This window comes from Pelophylax lessonae (assembly GCF_965119305.1).
Source record: "Pelophylax lessonae genome assembly, chromosome: 2".
NCBI lineage: Eukaryota > Metazoa > Chordata > Amphibia > Anura > Ranidae > Pelophylax > Pelophylax lessonae.
The window spans coordinates 241,498,185-241,523,164 of NC_138769.1; the positions used below are offsets into that span (position 1 = coordinate 241,498,185).

General features: G+C 38.6%; 1 protein-coding gene across 1 annotated transcript in view; it reads right to left on the reverse strand.

Annotated features, from left to right (window-relative positions):
- WNT2B (Wnt family member 2B) overlaps nucleotides 1-23,774 on the reverse strand; it is a 174,872-nt gene extending 151,098 nt beyond the window's left edge. Inside the window, exon 1 of the mRNA XM_082248429.1 lies at nucleotides 23,489-23,774. Within this exon, the coding sequence (XP_082104555.1) occupies nucleotides 23,489-23,673 (185 nt within the window). The 5' untranslated portion in view covers nucleotides 23,674-23,774. The remainder of the gene's footprint in view (nucleotides 1-23,488) is intronic.
- Nucleotides 23,775-24,980: the final 1,206 nt, after the last annotated feature.

Below are 24,980 nucleotides of genomic sequence, written 5' to 3' on the forward strand. Positions count from 1 at the left end.
ATATTTTTGGCACTGATCACTGTAATACTGGCACTGGTAAAGCCAGCCCCCCCCCCCCCGCGTCAGTTAATGTCAGATTGTCTGCTGCAATATTGCAGTCCCATTATAAGTAATTGATCACCTCCATTATAAAAAAATATATATATTCCAATATATATATATACACCATAGTTTTTTAGGCACAATAACTTTCACGGAAACCAATCAGGATATACTTACCTGGATTTATTCAAATCAAAATACATTTTAGCCAAAATTTATGAACAAATCTTTTTTTTTATTGGATATATTTTAAAGCAGAAAGTAAAATATAGAAAGTAAAATATATTGTTTATTTTTCAAAATTTTCAGTATTTTTTTGTTTCTAGCACAAACAATAAAAAACCCAGTGGTGAAAAATACCACCAAAAGAAAGCTCTATTTGTGTGAAAAAAATGATATACATTTTGTTTGGGTACAGCGTTGCATGACCGCACAATCCCAAGTTAAAGTAGAGCAGTGCCGGATAGCATAAAATGGCCTGGTCATAAAGGGGGTAAAATCTTCCGGAGCTGAAGTAGTTAAATACATGTATATTTTGTTTATTGACATTGCATGAACAAATGTTGATTGAAGCTCCCATAATAAGCCATGTAAATGGGTAAAGGCCTATTTTAACCTAATAGTCCTTTTAGATTATAGCCTTGCCGTCGACTGTACACATATATGCGGCCTCACTGAAGTGGTTCTTCTTCTGTGAGACAGCATATATGCATACCTGTGTTTGTGTCAAGGTTTTATCTAGGTCAGTGTCGGGGTAGTGTTAGGGTCAAGGTAAATTTCAAAGGTTGAAATCAGGGTCAAAGGTTAGGGTCAGTATATTTTGGGTACGATTTTAAAAAAATGCATTTCTAAAGCTAGTATCAGTGTCACTTAGTGTTAGGGTGTTTTAGGTAAATTTAAAAAAAAAAAAAACACAGCAAAATATGCACTATTGTTTCTGAGCCCTTCTACAGGTACAAAAAAAAAAAAAAAAAATCACACATATGTGGTATTGCTGTGATCCTCAGGAGCAGGAGAATGTATTTGAGGTTGTGCTTTGGTGGAAGTTATTGTAATAGTAAGAAATATACCGCTAAATAAAAAAAAAAAAATATTTTGGGCCGATAGTCCTTTGATAAAAAATAAATAAAAAATTGGGAGATATCTGTTACCATTTACCACCAAATGAAAGCCCAACTTGTCATGGAAAAACAAGGTTGAATCTACCTGGATACACAAAGTAGTTGCAATGATATGTACAGTTTTACTAACATGTGTCAAAGTTGCAAAATTGTGTTCAGACGTTGGGATTTGTTTTACCCTCTGCCCTGAAAGGGTTAAAGACCAAATTACAAAAAACCTAGGTATATGATATACTAAGTAATGATTAAGCACACAGTCAGTGTGTGAAACGCATCTACCTTGTCACGATTGTCATATTTGTATGTCCAGTAAATAAATCTGGATTTTGACTCAGCCTGGAGTGCTTCCAATTCCTTTTCCTTTATCATATGATATACTAACTCTATTTAGGGGAATACAGAGACAGCTGCTTTTTTTCCTTCATTCACATTTTGTCCTTCACATTTGTAGACTAACAGCAAGTATGGGGAAATCTAAGTAATTTTCTAGCAAAAAAATGCAGATTTTATTATGTGTCCAAAAAAATGTAAAAATTGCCCTAAGTATAATGGACACTAACTAACTAGCTTGTATAGGCTATGGAGCCTGTTCTTTCCGCACCAACATGTCTCGCTCCAGGGTTTTCAGACTCTTGCAGGGACAGCTACTGGTACTGGTGTGGGATGGGGGCGAGTCTCCATCTCCTGGCCAGGCTTCTTTCCCTACTCCTCTCCCTTTTTCCCCTTACCTCCCCTTTTTCTTTTTTCTCTCTCTCTTCTTCCCCCTTTCCTTCTAGGGTCAAGTTAATAGTCCTACCCAGGCCGACAGTTGGCTTGTCAGCCCTTTAGATGCACGTATCCATCAATGAGGATACATACTTTTGTTCTCCCCACTTGTGAGCCACTCCAACCTTAGCTTCTATGCTTCTTTCTGCCTCTCCCACTTGTTTCAAGACTTCAGCTCAATTCACACAGTCTATGGTTCTGCCTGGTCTTGGTTTCTTCCATTACCTTCAAAATCCTGGCCATAGAGGTGAGGTGTTCAGTGTTCACCCCTTTTGAAAATTAAAGAACTTTACATGCTTTTATTATGAGGAGTGTTATTTTCACAAATGGATGTTACTGATGACTGTATTTGCTGCACCTTTGTATACTCTTGGGCCCATGTATCTGCACTTTCCTTCAAATAAAGTGTTTGTGGAATTAAAAATTACCCCAGTTGGCAAGCAGTTAAATATCTAATGACAAGCAGCTTATGTGTATAGATGTCATAAAGAAGGACTCCAACGCATATCAAATTTGCAGTCTGGTACCCAAAATCTATAGCAATTTTGTGCATTTGTCTTCCCCATGAATACATCATGAGTGTACAGTATAGCAGAATGGGAGATGCTTCTTTTACATCATATAACAGGTAGGAAGTAGGGAATATCATTCACAAGGAAAGAGTCAAATCTCTGCATGTGTGAATAACAGTTAGAGCTCAAAGAACATGTTTGTTTTCATGGAAAGGGTTGTAGATTTTGACCCTAAAATGGGGTTATGTTAGAAGGCTGTTTTGGCTACAAACAGTGTTTATCGGAGGCCTTTAAGTGGGAAAATTGTGCAATCTGTTCAGCTGTTATTACATTTACTGAACAATTAGGCTGTGAGTTAATTAATGTATTGTAGTTTTAAAGTGTTTATTTAACTGTGCAAATTAACTCCAAAAAAGCATAGTTTAAATAATTGGGCAAATACACTTGTGTTCAGAAAACAAGTTCATGAACCATGCCTTATTTTGCCTTTAAAGCACTGAACCCTTAAATATGTCATGTCAACATTATTACAATACTACTTAGCTTCTAAAAGGATTTGACCTTTTAAACAGTTCCATGTGCACTTGTGTAACATAGGGTTTGGGCAAGGGACACTATTACACAGACGTAGTAAGGAAGATACATCCTGGAACAGAGCGTGGGAGGACAGATTTTCAGACAAAATCAAAAGTTGGCGTATGGCACAATTAAAAAGGAAACCAAGAAATATGAAAAATGTGTATGTATACACAAACTGGAAGTGTTGTTTGCCTGATGAATTCCTCCCAGTGACTCATTATCTAATGACAGTTTCCCATCTACATTCCAAAACAACATTTTCTACATATCATTTCATACTGCGTCACAAAAGTTAATTCTTCAAGCTACAATATTGACTGTTTTGACTCTAAAAGGACACTAGAAGAGGTTACAACAAAATTACTTAGATTCCTATTAATGAACGTTAAAGAAGAATTTCAGGTATGGATATCTTTAAGTAATTATATTGATCCATCCTGAACCAATGTACTATAACTATACATATACTATGTGGGATCCCTCTAGAAGTTGGAAATCACTGTAGTGGACACCATTACAGTGATCTCCACTTGTATCCAGGTCCCGTACCGAGCAGCTGCCCTGCTGCATTATGAACACAGGAGGTTGGCTGCTTGGCACAGGCGCAACTCAGAACATGCTTCTCGTTTTATCAATGAATACAAAACATTCTATAATTGGACGAGGAGGAGAGCCTGAAATCACTGCCCCACCTTTCCACATCCTCTAATCAGAGAATGGCTTGCATTCACTGAGAAAGTGCAAAACGATCTCTGAATAGTGCTGAGTGGCTGACCTATGTTCACAATAGCAAGGCAGCTGCTCGGCAAGGGAACCTGAAACCTAGTGGAGATCACTGTCATAGAAGAATCTACTTTGGTGATTTCCAGGATCTACAGGGATCCCACATGATAGCACCAAATTAGATTAGTGTAATGCATGTCAGGTTTGGTTTAAAGCCTAATTGCTGGCAAATTTGAAACAAATTGCAATTCAGAATATGCAAAATCACATTTACCCAAGCTTGACCAATTTAACCACGTAAAAGTATCTGTACCTGGAATTCTTCATTATGTGGAAGTTATTGAAAGCTAAGGTTTGCTTTACTGTCCTACTCCCCAGCAGAAAATACTCACCTTTGCTTAAATCCTCTGCTACTCCATTCAGCCACTAGGGGAGAAGAAAATAGTTGCTACCTCCAGGTATGGAGGAACATATGACTTACTCACTTTCCTTGGTGCTGGGGCTTAGTAATTGACCTTGTGCTGTCATATGGGGGAGGGGGTAAACCCCAACTAGGAAGATTAGGAAAGGGGTGGGCAACGGTGGCTCTTCAGCTGTTGTGAAACTACAAGTCCCATCATGCCTCTGTCTCTGGTAGTAACTGCCAGTTTTCCCATCCATCACACCTCTGGGGGTCATGCATGCAATGATTACCTTGCAATGCCTTATGGAACATGTAGCTCCACAAAAGCTGGAGAGCCCAAGTCCTAGATTATGAGCTTACACAGATATTAATTTCCTTGTTCTCGGAGGCTGTATAGTGAGAGGAAAGAGAATTAGTCTCATACTACTCTATATCTGAAAGTACATGGTATTTTCTTTACTCCCAGTGGTCCAACAGGAGTAGTGGGGGAGTAAAGGAAAGATAAATATGCACTTTTGGGGACATTAAAATGAACCAGTATTTTGCCCTACATGGTAAGAGCACTTGTGGGCAGGTGCAGCATGGTGCGGCGGCAGTGAACACATTTAGAGCCCAGTTGCAGAAAACAAAACTGTATTGAAGTTGAAGTTCAGTAATGCACAACAAGCCTTGCAGAAAGATAACCATGCTGAGCACAATCACAGGATGTACAGCGATGAGTAGTAGCAGTAAGTCTTAGGTGTGCCGACAGCCTCTGTCTTAAGGGGAAGAATGTGGCCTCGCTGGTCTGTACCCAATTGGGGAGGCTTCCAGGAAGAATGGCATGTCCCTGCACTTTCCCTACTCATCTGGAACCTCCCCCTGATGCTAAGAACTGTCCCTGACAGACAGGTGACCGGTCCCTACTCTATCCACATGTGAAATGTGCGCAAATCCCAGGAGCCAGGGACCTAAATAGACTTTGCCTGACCCAAAATGGCCACCAAAGCCACATAGGACACCAGCGTCCAATGGGATGATGCCTCTCTGTGACCAAGGAGATCATAGATGAGTGAGGCTCCTCTCGACTTCCTCCCCTATGTGCATTGCCACTATGGAAGAGTGCCACCTACAGTGGAGAAAATAGACTGCGCCTGCCTACACACAGGATTGCTTCAAAGCAAACTAGAATTTTTTTGATGCTTACCTAATCCAGTACTGACAGCTAGGGTACCTATATTGATAAAGACACCTAGATATGCCTGCTATGGGCTGACAGCACCCAATTAGATTAGTGTAATGTACAGTATCTCACAAAGTGAGTACACCCCTCACATTTTTGTAAATATTTTATTCTATCTTTTCATGTGACAACACTGAAGAAATGACACTTTGCTACAATATAAAGTAGTGAGTGTACAGTTTGTATAACAGTGTAAATTTGCTGTACCCTCAAAATAACTCAACACACAGCCATTAATGTCTAAACCGCTGTCAGGTTTGGTTTAAAGCTTATTGCTGACAAATTTTAAACAAATTATTTTTTACAGCTGCACTTCAGGCTAGCTGCTAAAACAAATTATAGTTTCCAAATCTGATACCTCTGCCAGACAACACAGCAAGATCCTTGACCTTCACAAGCCACACCACACCACACCACACAAAAGAGCTCCAGTCTACCGATGGCCAATGAAGCTAGGCAATGAAGGGAAAGTATAACCCTTTCTCTTCAATGGATTATATAAGAATGATAACAAGACAACAGAAGCACTTACTTAGCTTTTTCCGGCTATGTATTCATTCGTAAAAAGTAAATATACTGTATATTTTATTACAGTTGATTTAAGTACTTAAATCTATCTTTAGTATCAGTGTACTGAAATCCCCTGCACCATATGACATAAGCTGGGAGAGGCAGTTCCAGAAGCCTGAACTAATCAGATTCTACTGTATTTCATGGTGCAATCATAGCTTGCTCATAAGAGGAGAGAGCAGAGTAGGCAGACTAATGTCTTCAACAATGTGCTGATGCTTATTCACAATCCAATTACCAGGTGGTGGTGGAGGTCACTAGCCAAGATTTCTGATAAATATGAGAAGAAAAGTGTGGTCATCAAATTTTATGACCTGGTTGTCTGGCTGCGTGGCTGAAAAAGTTCTTTGGCAGGAAAGGCTGAACTAAACCCTTCTATCATTTACAGCCAAGGTAGCTGCCATCTTAGCCTCTGTTTGTTCTCAATTTGCCATGGTACTGCACATGTGATCTGCTCTGACACCAGCCATTCGATGGCTTTACAGTTCAATTGAGAGCTGACTTGAATGTAACTGTTTTGGGAAAAAGTTAAATTGGTGGGTTTAGTTCTGCTTTAAGATGGCTTTTTCAACTCTGTTTAGCAGTTCTATGGGAATTTAGCTTACATGTGGATGCTCATTTTATTTAACTAGCAAAGATAGATAAAGCAATGCTAAATAATGTGTTAAATGAATTATATGAAAAACCCCATGTACTTAGAACACTCTAAAGTGCACTGTGCAATAAATACAACTAAAAAACATATTATAATATTCCTGTGCAATAAAAAAAAAAAAAACTTGATAAAGTGCCACCTTGTGCTTTTGCTTTAAGCATTCATTATAAGCCTCATATGTTGTGCAAACTAAATCACAAGTCCAAAGATCTATATAAATCAATAAACGTTTGTTCAAAATAAATATGTTCCTCTATGTGCATTAGTGTAAAAAAAGAATGCTTGTACTCCAGTGCTGGTGCCCATAAGAATGGATGACTCACCAGAATATGCTGACCTCTTAATACTAAGAAGGTCAAAAAGCACTTCAGGCCATAAACTCCTCATGTCCATATCATTCTTTTCTATATTTTCACAATTTTTTTTCTCTTCAGTCAAGATATTATACTGCTTGTTCTGGTTTATAAACAGCAGTAATCCAGATTGCATGGTATGGTAGAGTCCTAAAGCGATACTAAAGTCTTGATTTTTAGTTAAAAATAATAATAAACATGTTATACTTACCTGCTCTGTGCAGGGGTTTTCCACAGGGCAGCCCAAATCCTCCTTTATTCGGGTCCCTCTTCGGTGCTCTTGGCTCCTCCCTCCTGCCCCCACAGCAAGCCGCTTACTAAGGGGTCACCCGAGCCAGGCCACAGCTTTGTGTGTCCATTCAGACACAGAGCCGCAGCCCCGCCCCCTTTCCCTCCTCATTGGCTGACTGACATTGATTGACAGCAGCGGGAGCCATTGGCGCCTCGCTGCTGTCTCAGCCAATGATGAGGGGAGTCCCGGGCAACTGAGACACTAATTTAATTTTTTAATTTTTACATTCCCCCCCCCTTTTTTTTCTCTCCACCTCCCATGTACATATCGAATTGTTTAATTTATTTTGATTTATTTCTATGCATATATAGTGTGTATATTTTCTTTACTGTATATGTGTATTATTTTTTTGTTTCTTTCTATATATACATATTAGATGTTTGTGAAGTGTATACGGATGGCAGGAGCCCTGAGGAAGCAGAATATTTATGCCGCGAAACATGTTGGCACATCATGCACTTTTATCCGTTATACATTATTGATGTCACTGTATGTATAATGCTCTTGTTTGTTTATGGCCTTACATGCTATGAGGTTTTTTGTACATGATTGTGGATATTAAATAAATGCATTTTTGTACTTTTTAATGGTTGTTATTTCATTTGAGAGTCACCATTTAAAAGTCCAATTTATGTAGGGCTAGAATAACTTCTTCCCCCCTCTCTTTTGGTCTTTCATATGTATATACAGGGCTGGTTTCTTGCAAAACATTCTGACTCACACCTATTACCACAATACATAGCGCAGCTGAGACACTCCTGCAACATTGCTGGATCTAGAGGGACCTCAGGTAAGTTTTGGGGAGGCTGAGGGGGGGGGGGGGGGCTGCTGCACACAGAAGGCTTTTTAACTTAATGCACAGAATGCATTAACATAAAAAAACCTTCTGGCTTTACAACCACTTTAAAGCAGAGTGTTTTAATCAAGAAATAAGTGTAACTGTTGATAGAATAATACTGTTTGCCTACATTATCCAATCATGTGCATCAGGTAATAACCATAATATTTTTTAAAAGTAAGATCAAAAAAGATTTTCATTAGGCAATGTTTGCATATCCACACAAAAAAACATTCACTGTAATTCATAAAAAATACCTCTGCAATCAGGCACATGTGGAAGTATTCAAACATCAGCTCCTGTGTAAATGGCCAGTCCTCCACTGCAGGAAGTTTTAATTAAAGTGTATGTAAACCTAACTTTCATCTTTTATAGGCTTTCTTTATGTCTGTTAAATAGCATTGAAATCATTGTGTTTAGGAGAGTGGACAGCACCAGTGGGTAAACATAGTTACCGACTATGAATCCCCATGTTATAAGCAACAGTTTGCAATAGGAAAGGGTTAATAAGTAGCAACACTTTCCTGGTTTCACATGAGTTGTATATATGTAGCTATTTGCACCTGAATATTAATTTCTCAGTTTAAACTGCATGGTGCAGATTGGTAACTATAAAGGACAGGGAATCCCAAAAGTGCTATATTACTACAGGCAGTCCCCGGGTTGCAAACAAGATAGGGTCTGTAGGTTTGTTCTTAAAGCAGAGTTCCGCCTCCCCCTCCACCCCCTCCAAAAATTAAAAGTCAGCAACTACACATACTATAGATGCTAACTTTTAATATTAGGACACTTACCTGTCATGGAGTCCAGTTTCGATGTTTCCATTGGCTGTCGGGTGCTGCCGCCGCCATTGCCAGTAAGGGGACCTGGCAGTGAAGCCTTGCAGCTTCATGGGCAGGTCCCTACTGTGCATGCGCGAAGCGCGCTGCGCATTTGGATTGGCCCGGCGGCGGGGGGAGGAGGAGGGGGCCAAACTTCCGAGGGACGGCGCCACGGCCCCTCGGCCCCCCCGGAAGTGGGGAAGGGTACTTGTCAAAAACAGGTACCCATTCCCCCCTCCCCCTTGAAAGGTGCCAAATGTGGCACCGGAGGGGGGGAGGAAGCAAAAGAGCGGAAGTTCCACTTTTGGGTGGAACTCTGCTTTAAGTTGAATTTGTTTGTAAGTCAGAACAGGTACATTTTTTAAGTGTAGCTCCAGGCAAAAAATGTTTTTTTACATTTTTTGGATAGCATAGGGAAGGATTACCACCCCTGTGATGTTTATGTTGCTGTCTGTTCAGAAGATTTTACCTATTACAATTGGATTTCGAAAATTTTGGATTATTGTGGAAACATGGACTGGTGATAAAGCTTCAGTGGAGACACCTTTTTCTCATGAGAACACTTACAGGAGGGAATTTCCCTTCCTAGATGTAGATTTCCTCTCACTTCCTGTTGTCTCCCTCTGTCGGATGTTTGTAACCTGGGGACTGCCTGTATACAGTATTACTGGCTATAAGTGTATACTTGAAAAATAAATTTAAAGTGGGCGCTGTTAGGTAGTGACTAAGCCAAGTGTACCGTAAAATAAATATCATGCAAATCTGCCAATCAAGTGAACACAATTAAAACAATCCACTATTGCTGTATGACCAGCATCAAAAATATTAATAATAAATGTGAAAAGTAACAGTCCATATACAGAAGAAAAAATAATTGGTTAGATGAAATAGTGCTCTATAGATGCTGCCACCCACACCGTGCCTTCTTATTTTCATTCAAGTGCTCCACCTCGTGATATAGCTCATAAATCTGCTCACCAGAAGCCCCAGGGACCATACAGCCTTATCAGCAGTCTGAACACCTGGATAGGTCTGTACCTCTCTATCACCTCTCGGATGGCCGATGTTAATTATATGGAGGCAAAACAGAAACACCTGATAATAGTGCAACACTGTTTTATTAAATCATATATATGCCACCACACACACATCAATGGTTGTGCTTACTTAGAGAGTGCCCTGGCTGGCACCAGCTCAGACCACGTTACAGATTGCATCCCCTTTCCTCAACCAAGTGGTAAGCTCAACCCTCTCCGAACGCTCCCAGAAGCTGGCCAGCGTGCGTTCCCCAGAGTCGCCGGAAGTGACATCACTGGCTAGCAAGGAAGTGTAGACAGGCGGACATCAATGACGTCCTCAGGAAATCCCTTCACTGGTTATTCTATAAGTGTATACTTACTGTGCTGTAATTCAACAAGTGCCAAAAATAACTCTTGATCTTGATCTTGATCAACTCTTGATCTTGTCTGAAATCTAAAAACCAGTGCAGAACACCACCAACTTTGTTATGGAAAAGAGGACATGGGAAAGGGGGGGGGGGAGTTGTTCTGTAGTTCCAACAAACTATTCCATGGTAACAATGCTGCTTCTCCATACATACAGTACAGTAAATAAGCCTTGTCACCCTAGGACATAAATGTGTTATTAACAGGATGACCGAAAAAAAAAAAGAACAAAAGCCGGAAGAGAACTAAAGCAGCCATCACATCCAAGAACACTGCAATATATTACATTTTTGATATTGGGTTTAGAGTAGATCTTCACTCACAATTTTCCCATAGCCTCCTTCAAACAGTCCCCCCTCTATTACGTTACACATCTCACACACTTGTAATGGGGAGTTGGCGGTGAATCATTAGGAAGTGACAGCCGCCTCCCAAATCTAAGATGGCTGTGTGGGAGCCTCATGAGTGGTGATGTTTTCGGGTGCTAGTAAGACAGCGCTGGATCGAATGGACTGGCTGACCAGCTGCAGCAGTTATAGGGAGGCAGGTTCCCGCAAATCGCTGTACCTGTATGGCGGTTCACGGGAACACACCCACTCACCAGCGGGGAAGCTGATCCACGGGGGCCACCAGGCACCCGCGATCGATCCCCGTGAAGAGAGAATGGATGTTGTAAACACAGCAGACCGTTGTTCTCTTGGGAAATTAATACAGGGCTCCTATGATTCTCCTATTTAGGAACACAGGTCTCTGTGTTGATTTCACAAGCCCATCCCCCCACAGTTAGAAAACACCCCCTAGGCCACATTTAACCCTTTGATCGCCCCTGGGTTCATTCCTTCCCTGCCAGTATCAATATTACAATAACAGTGCATATTTTTAGCACTGATTACTGTAGTAATGTCACTGGTCCCCCCAAAAGTGTCAAAAACGTCAGTTAGGGGTCCGATTTGTTCGATCTGCTAAAAATTGCTGATCGCCGCCATTACTAGTGAAAAAAGAAAAAGAAAAATGACACAAATCTTTCCCCTAGTTTGTAGACACAATAACTTTTGCGCAAACCAATCAAAATACACTTATTGGGATTTTTTTTACCAAAAATATGTAGCAGAATACAAATTGATGAAAACGTTTGATTTTTATTTTTTTTTTATTGGGAATGTTTTATAGCAGAAAGTGAAAAATATTGTTTTTTTTTTTTCACAGAATTGTCGGTCTTTTTTTGTTTATAGCGCAAAAAATAAAAATCGCACAGAGGATCAAGTGCCACCAAAAGAAAGCTCTATTTGTGGGAAAAAAGGACATTCATTTTATTTGGGTACAGCGTCGCACAACTGCACAATTGTCCCTTAAAGTAATGCAGTGCTAAATGGCAGAAAATGGCCTGGTCATTAAGGGGGAAAATCCTTCTGTCCAGAAGTTGTTAAATGTGCATTTGTAGTTTCTAAATTTTATTTTTGTAAAGTGAAGATCCTCTTTAGGCATGTCTGATACTTGACTAAACAGCTCTGTTTCTAGGATACAATGGGACGTTTTTTCTATTCTTCCATTCTGTTCTTTGTAAGCTGTGCTGTCACTGCATGCTGTCATTGAAAAGGGTAAGTACAGAAATGTCATTTCTGAGAGTGTCTGCTGTTGGACAGGATATAAGCTGCTCCACTATTGTAAAGAAAGGTTGTAAACATGAAATTGTCTGTATTTAGTGTGAGTTATAATAAATATGTACTACAAACAAATGCAAAGTGCAGCATGAACTGGTCTCACCTAAAAGCAGCCTGTACGTGGGTACTATGGATTAGATTGGTTGTTCTTTTAAAATAGCTAAACATTTAGGGCCCATTCACACCTATGTGTGTGTTAACACACGTCTCTTAATGCTCATGTTCTCCTGCCAAAAGGCATAAAAAATACAGCTGTATTATTTTTACAAGGTAACGCACCATAACTTGCAATGCTTTCATAAAAAAACTACTTTACTGCAATGCAAAGGCATGAATTCAGCCTTAAAGTGATATGAGAGGCTTGTTTTTTTTTTTTAAATAACAAATTTGTCATACTTACCTGCTCTGTGCAGTGGTTTTGCACAGAGCAGCTCGGATTGTCCTCTTCTGGGGTTTCCCTGCCGGTGCTCCTGGCTTCCTCTCCTGCCGAGTGCCCCCACAGCAAGCAGCTTGCTCTGGGTGCACCCAAGCAGGTTTGCTTCCGAGCTGCTGATCTGCATGTCCATTCACACACATAGCTTGGCCCCACCCTCTCTCTCTCCTTATTGGCTCACTGGATGTGATTGACAACAGCAGAAGTCAATGGCTCCCGCTGCTGCGTCAACTAATGAGGAGGGAGAGTCTCTAGAGAGCTGAGGTTCTTGTGCACATTGATGGGGTTCAGGTAAGTATTGGGGCGCTGCTACACATTTAAGGTTTTTTACCTTCATGCATAGAATACATGAAGGTAAAAAACCTTGAGCCTTTAAAAAAACTTTAAAGTGGAAGTTCAGGCAAACCCTAACTAACGCTAAACCTGCTCTCTGCCACATTCTAAACCTAATCTATCTAACCCTGTCCTGTAAAGCAAACATCTCTGTACTTACCTATTCTGCAGCCAATCTGATCAGGTCCCAGCATCAGCTCTTAGCGGCGGCGGCTTCAGCATGGAGGCGGGTGCAGGAGAGGCAGCCGACAATGTAAGCCCCATAGTAACTCTGGGTGACGTCACTTCCCAGCTATTTCACAGCTGTTGTCAGTCCTCTCCTGCACACAGCTTCTGTCGCTGGAAACCAGACCAGATCAGCTGCAGAATAGGTAAGTACAGAGATATTTGCATTTTAGAGTTAGTGTGTTTCTGCCTGGACTTAGACTGTAAGTAAAAGTTTTCAAAACTGCTGTTATTCCTGTTGCTGATTGCTCAGCAATGGCAGCACAACTTTAAAAAGTGAAAGGAACTCCTGCAGTGGCTCAGCATGCTCTACAACATTAATCTTCTCTCAGACCTGACAGATTCACTTTAAGCCTTTAAACTCTAGTGAAAACCTTCTCTAGCTGTGAGCTATACTCATGATACAGAGATTCTCCTCACTTTCTGTCGTACTCACAGGGTGGCAGGCAGTAATGGGAAATTTCTTCTGGTAGCTTTGATTGAAGGCCTGAATAAAGTTGACCATACATGGACCTAAATTCATCCAGTTCAGCAGAGGTTAGCCGAATGTCGATCCAGGTATGGGTTAGCTGGTTTTACACAAGTTGATCTACTGATCATTTTCCCATTGGTATTGAATGTGTGGCTTGGGGAATCGTGTAATTTTTTATTTTTTTTGGTATAACCCGCTGGTTGAACAAAAAAAAAAGAATTATCCGATAGTTTTATAATGCCCAGTAGCTGCCACTGATTACAAGCCCTACTCTAATTGGCATCTGACTGGAGGAGAATGTTCACTTAAGACCACCAGCCCAACATACATTATTTGTACTGGCCCGAGGGGCAAATGCCCCCTAGCCCAGTGTACCCTGGTCATATGCTTGAAGTGATAGATTGATGGTGCTCTACTTTAGGATTATTGACAAAAATGTGCTATTGATATCCCAACAGGGTGTCTAGGTAATAAGTGGACTGCTTTCATAAACCAAGGAACTGGTACAGTAACCTTGGAATAGGTCTTACATTTTAAACATCACACCAAAGTGATAGTGTCCAAAATGATGTTTTATTCCAAATGTGTGATATAGTATACACTTTGGTGTGGCATCTTGATTTTCAGACTTAAATATCACTTCCCTGATCATATGAGAGAAATTTGTCCAGTTGGTTTATAGACAACAATGAAAATATATGTACAGTATAAGAAGTTTTTATGATTCCTCACACCCTGTCAAAAAATTAGGAAGAATTGGGCTTTAAGTCTCATTCTGATTTTAATCTTGATCATATTCGCATTCTTAAAGGTTGGTTTCACACATACACACAAACAGATCAAATTAACAATAATGGACTGTTAGACATTAACCATTTTTGCTCAGACTATATAATTGCTAAAATCCTAACAAGGTGTGGAATGCACAGGACACTTACTCTACACACATAGCCAAAGAACTCTATACCATAGCTTCTAAGTGATCCCTATTTATCTACATGCTTTGGGCTAAATGATGTAGGCACTGTTTGGGTGTTCTGACAGTCACGAGTGCTGGCTGCCCGAAAACAATAGCCCGAACTGCAGATTCCTCCATCCATGTTGTTAAGCACAGATGGGGAAAATAAGTAATTTTTCTTGTACAGTCCACAAGGTTGAACAAGAAAATTTTTAATGTGTATTACCAGCTTGACAAATTGCCAACTTATCATAAATTGACAACTGGCAAATTGCCAACACTACCATTCATTAATAATGTCTTTAAACCAGAAATATGAGCAATATTTCTTTAAAAAAAATACATTTGAAGGAGAACTAAAGGACCTATCAATGGAAAGGACTGAGGGATTTTAAAATGTTCAATAATCTTTGTTTTTCTGAGATAAAATATAGTACTATGAAAATCCAAAGTTCAACAGTACCATTAGCTGACTGCTTCCAGTGTCTATACATTATTTAAACTAAAGTAATCAGCGCAATGGACATCTATGAGGACCACTTATTCAGTTTATTGTGGAAGGCAAGGGTAATTATCACAATAAACCTACCTCTTGCAATCCTTTCTGATTATAAAACTAATTGGAGCCCCCCGTTAAATTTTAACATTTATGGTTGCTCATAGTTAAATGACAAATAATAATACTCAATAATAGTCTCTGAAGCCACAAAATCTAAGCCTATTATACTACATATACATTTTAACAACTCAAAAACTGAATCTCCATATGTAATTATGTGTAGATGAATATTAATCAACTACTGTGCCAAAAAAAAAACGACAAGCCACACTCTATTCTGGCTCCAATCACACATAACTGACAGTCTACCTCATCCCACACTTGCTCCCCCATGTCATCATTTCCTCCCAACTTTGTAGATCACAGAGCTCTGTTTTGGTAACCTTGTGAAATAGCAAGACCTCTAGTGTTGGTTTCGGGAACAAACATTAGAATGAAATCATGCAAGCGCTAAAGATACCAAAACAGTGTTCTTGGGCTTTAATTATTATGTTTTGTAGTCTGCATATATAATTATGCAAGGTGCAAGTCCCATGCCCGGGGCACTTGACAGAAGAGTGGGGCATGCACCTTCAGTGCCAGGGGTTAGAAATGCCTCAGCTCTCCATGCTGGAAAGTCTATGATAATTATATTGCTCAAACATTAACCCCTGTATAGTATGATTTCTGCAAGTAATACTCAAACCAAAATACTAATTCATATATAAATCTATGCCTGTTTGGCTTAGCTTTACAATTTTTAGAAAGACCTGAAGTATGAAAATTTCCTGCTACGCTCGCCTTCTTATATCTTATAATTAGGGATGAGCGAACTGGACAAAGTTCAGTTTGCAAGAGATTTGAGGAACCCAGCAATAAGTCTGCTATACCCAAATACAGAGCAAAACTCAATCGAAGTTTATAGAAACTAAACCTTGTTTTTTTTTTTCTGGCCTGTTTCACTGCCATTTTGCCAGCTTTTGTTACAATATTGCATGGATAGATGGGCAATGCCAAGGATGACATGTACCATGGCAAAAATTTAAATATTGAAGACTTGAAATGTGCTTAAAGAGCAACATTAAAAGTACACTTAAAAAAAACACAGCTTTGGGGATGCCCTAAATCTGTACATGAAATTGCAGCTGCAGTAGGATGTACTTTAGCATTGCTGTTTGCCAACAAACTAGGGGATCTGTCATTTATTATCTCTACCACCTCTAAATGACAGGTTCCTGCTGGCTTCTGTTTGTAAACAAATAGGTGGAGATTCTGGGTGATGTCACGGACCAAATATAGTTATGGCTATATTTGGCCAATGACGTCACCCAAGAACCTCACAGCTGTGTTTACATTCTAGCAGCACCAGGAATATGCCATGAGGTTAGGGTTGGATTTAAATTTCATGCTCCCTGTTCTTACCTGGACATCCAGGCTGCACGCCTGGATAAGTTTCTGTTTTGAATTGTATGTGGGTCAAAGCCATTTTGTTCTTAGGGGGCAGTAGGATTGTTTTGCAAACAATGTTTACTGTCCTTTCACAAAAATGGCATGGTGGTCCCCCTAACAATTCTCAAAAGATTCCTATCCAAGCATGAAGCCTGGATGGCCAGATACTGGGCCAGATACAGGGGGAGGGGAGCTTACCTGAACTATATAGACTACATGACCTCAACATTGGAAGGCAGCAGAGTCTTTCCTTTTTGCAAGGCATGGTATACCCATATTGGGCACCATCCCCACATTTTGTCTCCAAAAGGAATTTAAAGATCTGAAGAAGGAAAGTTTTGGAATCTCAAGGCCCCCTTTAAAACAAGGGGGTCCCTCTTTATCTGTTTCCCCATCATGAATGGGTACAAATGTTTGAAGGAGTAATTAAGAACAACCACAGGAGTACTTAAGAACAACACTGGAGGGCAGCAGAGTCTTTCCTCTTTGCAAGGCATGGTATACCCATATTGGGCACCATCCCCACATTTTGATTCCCAAAAGAGATGTAATGATCTGAAGAGGGAAAGTTTTGGAATCTCAAGGCCCCCTTTAAATCAGGGGGGCCCCTATATATCTGCCTCCCCAACATGAATGGGTACAAAAGTTTGAAGGATTAATTAAGAACAACCACAGCGCAAAAAAAGTCCTTTATAAAAAACAAAACAAAACAAAAAAAACAACAATCCAATATCAATGACTTTGTCCAGTGAGGTAGATTCATGTCAATCATGATGGGCAATGCCCTATGTTGTAGACACTCTGCCGCAACAACATACAGATGAAGATGCTGCCCTGCCATTACTTCCTTTGCAAAGACTGATCCCCAATGCTCTTGCAATGTAAACTCAGTAGCAGGGATCCCATGTGAAGTCATTGACCACGTATTGTCAAACCATATTTGGTCAGTGATGTCACATAGGATCCCTGATGCTGTTTATATTTCAGCGGTGCTTGGGGATCTGTCATGTAATTAAGCAGTGGTAGTACTTCATCTGCCTTATGAAAGACTTTCTGCTGATAATTATTCACAAACATTCAGCTGGAGGTTTGGGTGGGCAAATTGACGAACTCTGGCCAGTCTACTGCAGACAGGCTGGGTTTGGATCAAACTCACATTCAACCCGAACCTTAAGCTCATTCCTTATTATGATAAGTAAGTGACAAAGAAAATCCAGCAGCATTCACAGGCTTACATCCAAATAAACTGAGGGGAATGGCGCTTTAAAGGTTTTTCATCTTTACATACCTTCTGTGTACATGTTAGTACAAGGTAAATCATATTTTTATGAAAAGTATTCCTGATCTTTGTCACTAACATTTTCAGTTCATAATAAAATCCCAAGCAAATGTAAAGTATACTGTAGCTATGTCAAATCCTATGTCTTAGCATATAAATGAGTTTGTAGAACAAAGTCACGCAAGAGTGGTAATCTATTAAAAGAAAGTTGCCAAAGAGTCTGACTAACGCGTTTGGGTTATCAAAACTGGCAAATCCCCTGTGTGTTTGTGAAAACAGCATCAAAGTATTGAAATATTAATAGCATGATTAAACTACAAACTGTTTTATATGAATCATTTTCCTTTTTTTTCTTGTCAATCAATATTATAATTATGTGACAGATATAATTAGGCCTGAACCTGTCAACAAAAAATGTCTATATACAGGTATTTAGCTAATGAGTGCGTTCAACACATACTGGACATAATTCAAAGTTCGGAGGAGAGCTGTTTTACCAATAGCAACAAGAGTTGAAACATCTGCCTGCCTTCTCTTGTATAATCCATATACTGGAACCCAACACATATTTCCACACGTAGCTGATGTACATCTGCAAATGGTGCACCTGTCCCGTCCACTTTTCTTTATAGGGAGGTGCAAATTGTTGAAAAATCTCTATGTGAAATAACAAGCAACTTTATATTTGGTAATCATTTATTATTCCAGTTTTAAAACCTATGCATGACCCAATCCTTCCCCCGATCCTCTGGTCAGATCAGTTACATCATTGGATGTTTATTGGGCCATGCATGGTCAGCTAAGTAACTTGTAACCGCACAGTGTAGATAAACCAATTACAGCTAATTTTAGGCTTGTTACTTTAACTTCCTTGGGTAACAAATGCAGTGCTAATTTCCCTCATTTTATTTACTCAAGGAAAAACATTTTTGTTATATACGCATGTCATTGCGGTTTAATGTTTTCCAAATTTTTGCATTTCTTGACAACTATGTAAGATTAAAAAAAATACAGGAAACTCATTTAAAGAAAACTGTAATTCACACTTTTTTTGGCTCTGATAGAGGCATGAACAACTACACAAAGAATGTATGAGATCTGTGCCATTATAGCCACCAATAGTGCTGGATCTGCCAGGAGAAAAAGGAACTTGAGCACAGTGCCAATGACCACAATGGCACAGATTTCATTGAGCTTTTTGTGGGCAGTTTCAAACATATTAAACTTCACCAAAATATGTGAAGTTCAACTCCTCTTACTAGTGGTAAAGATGCTACTCTGCTCTTGCATGTCTATTTAATTCTATACACATTTGCGGGGGGGTCGAACAAGGTCCTGCTAAATGGTCAATAGTGATTCCAGTGATTTCCTTATCTAGAAGGAACGCTAAATTGGCAAATCAGAAATAAGGTATTCCTGTACTTGGGAGATAACCAGTTGGCACTTAAATTTGTGGATTAGTTTCATTTTCCTAGCAGGTTAGGCCAAATAAATGCTAACCAATAGCCATTGTAGTTTTTTTTCTGACATATCATGGTGTATCTCACAACATGCTTCGTGAAGCAAAGGCTAAGGAACCTCTAGCTTAAGCTAAAAGCTGATTTCCTATTAAGTGAGATAGCATACCATTTATGGCTATCTTTAGCAATAAAAGTTTGTAGATTTCAACAAATCTTGTTGGAACATGTTGGAAGACCTCTTCTAGTGTTGTTGTGTCGCAAGAAGGCACAGTAATTGCAATTTTCACTAGACTTGCTTTCAGGGGCCACATGCAACCCCAAGTTTTATATATATATATATATATATATATATATATATATACTACATTTTCCAAAAGGTGTCAAAGGGTAATGCACTAGATGTTTGCGCCTCCTTTCTTTTTTGCTTTTAGTATTTGGAGTTTCCCCATCTGAGGAGAGCAGCACGCCTACAATTCCCGATAGAGTGAGCGCTTGGGTTGTATAGCAACAAGTTTTAAAATGTTTAATTTGGCTCTAAGCCACTCAGTTAAGACAACTATTTGATGGCTGTATGTGCATTTGCCAAATCCACAGTTCGATGACACTATGGGGTTGATTTACTAAAACTGGAGGGTGCAAAAATGGTGCAGCTATGCATCAGCTTCTAGGTTTTATTGTCAAAGTTTAATTGAACAAGCTGAAGTTAGAAGCTGATTGGCTACCATGCATAGCTGCAACAGATTCTGAGTGCTCCAGTTTTAGTAAATCTTCCTCTTACGGTTGATGGTGTGACTAGACAAGTATGACTTTATCTTCTTGCCTGCACAATACAATATTGTCTGTACATGTAGTACAGGAATTGTTTAGGTAATGGCCATATATTTAGACATTTAACATGGTGGATTAAAAATCTTTTAACTATGTTGCTCATGCTGACAAACATCTCAAAATGTAAAGAAAAATGATCCATCTTACTCAATAAGTTAGTTCCAGGAGCCTGGGTGATGTCTAATGTAGTAACCCATAGGGACGAATCAGCTTTCAGTTTGGTTATAACAATGAAATGCAAGCCCTGTTTCGCTGCAATTCTATTATTAAATAGCCCATAGATATTGTAAATCAGTGCGTTAACCATTTGGGTCTGATGTCCTTTCCTGTTTACTGTATAGGTATGAAATTCTTGCTATATCTTAGTAACCTCTATTCTTTCTCTAATGATATTTCCTATAATAGTAATAATACTACATAGATGAAGTTTTTGCTGAAACTTACCAAAGCACACAATATTCAACAATAAAAACTTATATTTTCCTAGTAACAATTACCTAACCCAACCATTTGTTATATTAAAAGGTTTTCTGCACACCTTGGCATTCAAAATCGGTAACTGAGAATGCCAAAGTCATGTACAAGCTTTGGGAAGAAAAAAAAAGATCCCAGCCATAGAACATTTATTTACTAAGTATGGGAGGAACATTCTTATCTGATGTCAATTAATATATGTTATTATTAGCTGTGCATACACAATAGCAGCTAAACATTCATACTGTGGATTGTGCAGCACAGGGCAGACTAGGATTTGTATAAGCTCTTGGCTATGAGTCTCCGGCAGTATTCTGGTATTATATTTTACGACCTCTAATATTAAATATGTGGATTGTTCATCTAGAGTCTAATAAAGAGAAACAATACATTAGACTTTTTAAGTGGGTTTGTGTTATGTAAAATCTGACATATAAAGTTGTTCCTTTTAACATTTTGGAAAACATTTAAAGCATCATCCTAGCCCCTAAAAAGAGATGACATATTTTGACAAATGTGTATATTTCAATTTTAAGGGAAATTTGTTCTTTACTAACTTTTTTTGTCTTTTTTGCAGAAATGATTTAGGTAGGATCAGCAGGCTAAGCAAATGGCAGATGCAATTGTTACATACTAATTGACAACCAAATCACTTTATGGAACATGTGCCTGCCTATCATGTTTTATATTGTTTTACTTTATTGTAAACTCTATGGAGCTGGGTGCACATTTTTATTGTTTCATTTTTTTTTATGTGTTTTTTAGATATTGGACAGGTATATATTATAAAAGAGCTGCAGAAGATGCTGGCGCCATACAGAGGAGTCACCTTTACAGTTTATGATTTATCTTAAATTAAGAAATTTTTAATTAATCAACCAATGCAAAGAGCTTTAAAAGGAACATCATACATTTTCACCCAAAAACGAATGCACAATATATTTTTGTGCAGCTGACTAAAGTAGCTTTTCTCTGACCTATAGTTTCTTCTTCTGCTCTGATTTACAGCTGCCTACATCTGACTCGCTGTGACTCAAGTCATCTGAATGTTTTAGGCTACATGTTTACTTTTATTCTTACTGCTGACTTTTTAAATATTTTCGGATCTTCAGCAAGAAAAAAAATCACCAGCTTGACAACTGTTTTCTCAATAAGCATGACGGAAACAATAAAAAAAAAAAAAGAAGAAATCACAAGTTTGTGTTATGGACATAGAAATTAGGAAGATAGTCTTTTTCACTTAAGGTGGCCATACACTCCTTGATGATAGATTGATTTAATTTCTGATCAATCTCTTCTGATAGGAATAATCTATTTCTAGCTGATAATCCTCTCAGTTGGTAAACGTTGGGAAGTAGATTTCCATCGATAGGAAGAAACGATCATAAGTTATCGATTACATTGATAACTGACTTTTGTAATCTATCAATGTCATCGATAATCTGATAACCTGATCAATTAAAATATGTCTGAAATTCATAAATAAAGCATCTTAGTGCTGCTATTGATGCAACGTGATTGATCATTTTTTGCCCTGGCTGATCAATCGTTTGATCGAATCTGATTGGAAGGGAAGTTATGCCTTTTTGAACATTTGTCAATATTGATGGAATCACACAACTGATGTGTGATTCCATCAATATTGATGGAATCACACATCAGTTGGATAATAAAATTAAAGTGTGCATGGCCACCATTGCTCACACATTAACTTACAATCCTCATTGAAAAGCAACTCAAACTAAATAAACTGAGGATGTATTAAGGGTTTTTTTTTTCTATACTGCCAATGAACCTATATTCATTCATTTCAAACAGCCAATCACATGCAAGGAATGTAATAGATAAGACATTCCTCTCCACTTGATTGGATCTTTCAAGATGGCTAAACCAGAATAAACTACTTCTTTAGAAATTTACCTATAACATAAGAAAATTAAAAAAAAAAAAAAAAGAATAAAGTATATAAATACTTTAGTAATTAACCTTTAACATAAGAACATAAAAAAATATTGGGTATATATACATAAAACACACACACAACGGGATGATAAATAGATGAAAAATGAATTTTAGAAACAATTGTGCAATGCACAAATTAGACTGTTGTATTCTGCAAAGTTGAGGGTTAATGTCATTTTTATTAATTTTTAAGTAAAATCTCTATTCGTGCAAAAAAAAAAAAACATACTTATTTTGCAAGTTCACGTCTTACGCCATGACTGTGCCAGAAATGGCCATGCGAATCAGCTATGTTCAGAATGTAGCATGAATATTTTAATGTCTGGACTTAAGGAATTTGCTAAGCCCTGAGGGGGTCAACCTTATTGTCTAGCTTTTATCTTGCCCGCAGATCAGTGGGTTCAATATACAAATTGCAGTGTATCAGTTTAACTCCTTTACAGCATGTCTTGAATACCTTATTACAAGTCACACGTTGTCGAAGAATGCCAGTAGATCAACTTTAAAACAAACAGCTGCCTTACCAAATATCTACACCACATCATTGTTACAGCCAAAATATACTTGCAAAGCCTTTCACACCACACAATATCTCCCTGGCCACATTTCTGTGATCTCAGCGCAGTTATTTGCTAGAGTGGATGATAGAAAGCAGCATCCGACTCTCTGTAGTAATTGTACTTGGGGGTAGGACATCTGTGAAAATAAAACAATGTGATAATTTTCTAAAACTACAAAGGCTCGCTTGTCAATGTGCCGGATTGCTGAGTATAAGAGATTGATTGCAGGTACTGCATTTAAACTGTGGCAAATCTAAGGAGAAAGTTTATTCAGGGAAACTGAAGAAAAAAAAAAAAACTGTAATCTTTAAAATCTAATCCCTTCGAGGTATTTTAAAAAAAACAACGAAAGAGAAGGAATCTCTTTTTCTTGCGTGCCTTTTAACTGTTTAAATACATTGGTTAAATGACAGACGCAGAAAGGTATAAATACATTGGGTAAATGACAGACGCAGAAAGGTATAAATACATTGGGTAAATGACAGACGCAGGAAGGTAATAAGCAGATGACTTACCACCAGGAAGAGTCCACTCTTGGGGTCAGAATAAGTAGAATGAGAAGATATGCAATATACATCCGATAGTTCGTTTGGACATTTTCTGATGAAGTCACAGTTCTATGACAATGCTTCAAGTTGGAAGTTAAGGAAGATTTAGCGTGACTCCTATGGTTTTGTCCTGGGTGAGTTAAACCCATCATAGTTACTATGTCTCCCCCAACTTGCTTTGCAGAAAGGAGTCTAGGTCACTTAATAATCCAGAGTATCATGCAGGTAAGTGCTTTACTCCATGAAATGATTTCAAAAAGTTTGCTTTCTAAAAAAAAAATAATCCCCAAAATCTTTATACCTTTACATATTTTTCTTTAACATATCATTTTTTTTTTTCACTTTCCTTTTTTTTTGCAACTATGCATCAAAGAAATACAATATATAGGTAGATCTGGGAAATAGTGCTGCAAAGACAGTAGCAAAAAAAAAGTTCTAAATGATGCAAAAAAATTCTTAAAGTGAAGAGAACTTAGCTGGCTGACGCAGAAGGGAAACCCAGAGGTTGAGAAGGATGATGCTGAGGATATCTGCCTTGCGGAGCTTGGGATGAAGAGGAGAGAAAAGGATGGTCTGAGTTGCTTCTCTGTGTCTTGCTGGACAGGGTAAAGTTTGATGAATTCCTGAATTGACTTGAGAGGTAGCAGATCCCAAGCTTTGCTGAAACTCCCCCCTTAAAAAAAAAAAAAAAAAGTGCCTCTGCAATGGGTGAGGATAGGCTGAGCTACCTTTGCAAAGGGTTGCAGACGTATACTACCACCTGCTGCTGTGATACAGACACACAGATAGTAAGAGGAAGACACATGCATTCAGTTATAGTCAGTGCTCAGATTTTACGCTGCCACTGTCTACATGGTCTTAGTGCCTTCCTATTTGACATGAACATTGCTAAAAAGAAAAAAAAAAGAAAAAATCCTTCCCTTTACTAACAGCTAGATTACTGAAAGCTGCTTTAACTGCCTAAAAAAATCCAGCAAACTTTGATATGCTCAGAGTTTTCTTTCTGACAATTAGTGGGCGTTGACTACATTCTAAATCTATTTTTACATATAGTAGAGTTTAAAAGAAGGGACTACTTTAATATTGATTTGTAGTGCTGTTAACATGCAAATACATTATTGATCCAGCTTTTAAACGGTGCATGATCTGTTTATGACATCATTAATTCAGTATTAATGCCGCCCCCCACCCCAAAAAAATATTTCTGAACAGAGGGGAGGGGCCAGGAGCTACGGCGGGGTACCCACAGCTGCTCTGTGCAATTCCATTGCACAGAGCAGGTAACTATAGACATGTTTCTTATTTATTTATTTTTTATTTACCTTTAAAATCACTTTAAAGTAAATAATATCTTTGCTTCAAAAAAAAAAAAATATATATATGCATCCGCTACTTAACCACTTCAGCTTTGGAAGGTTTTACCTCCCGCCCTGACCAGGCCATTTCTTGTGATACGGCA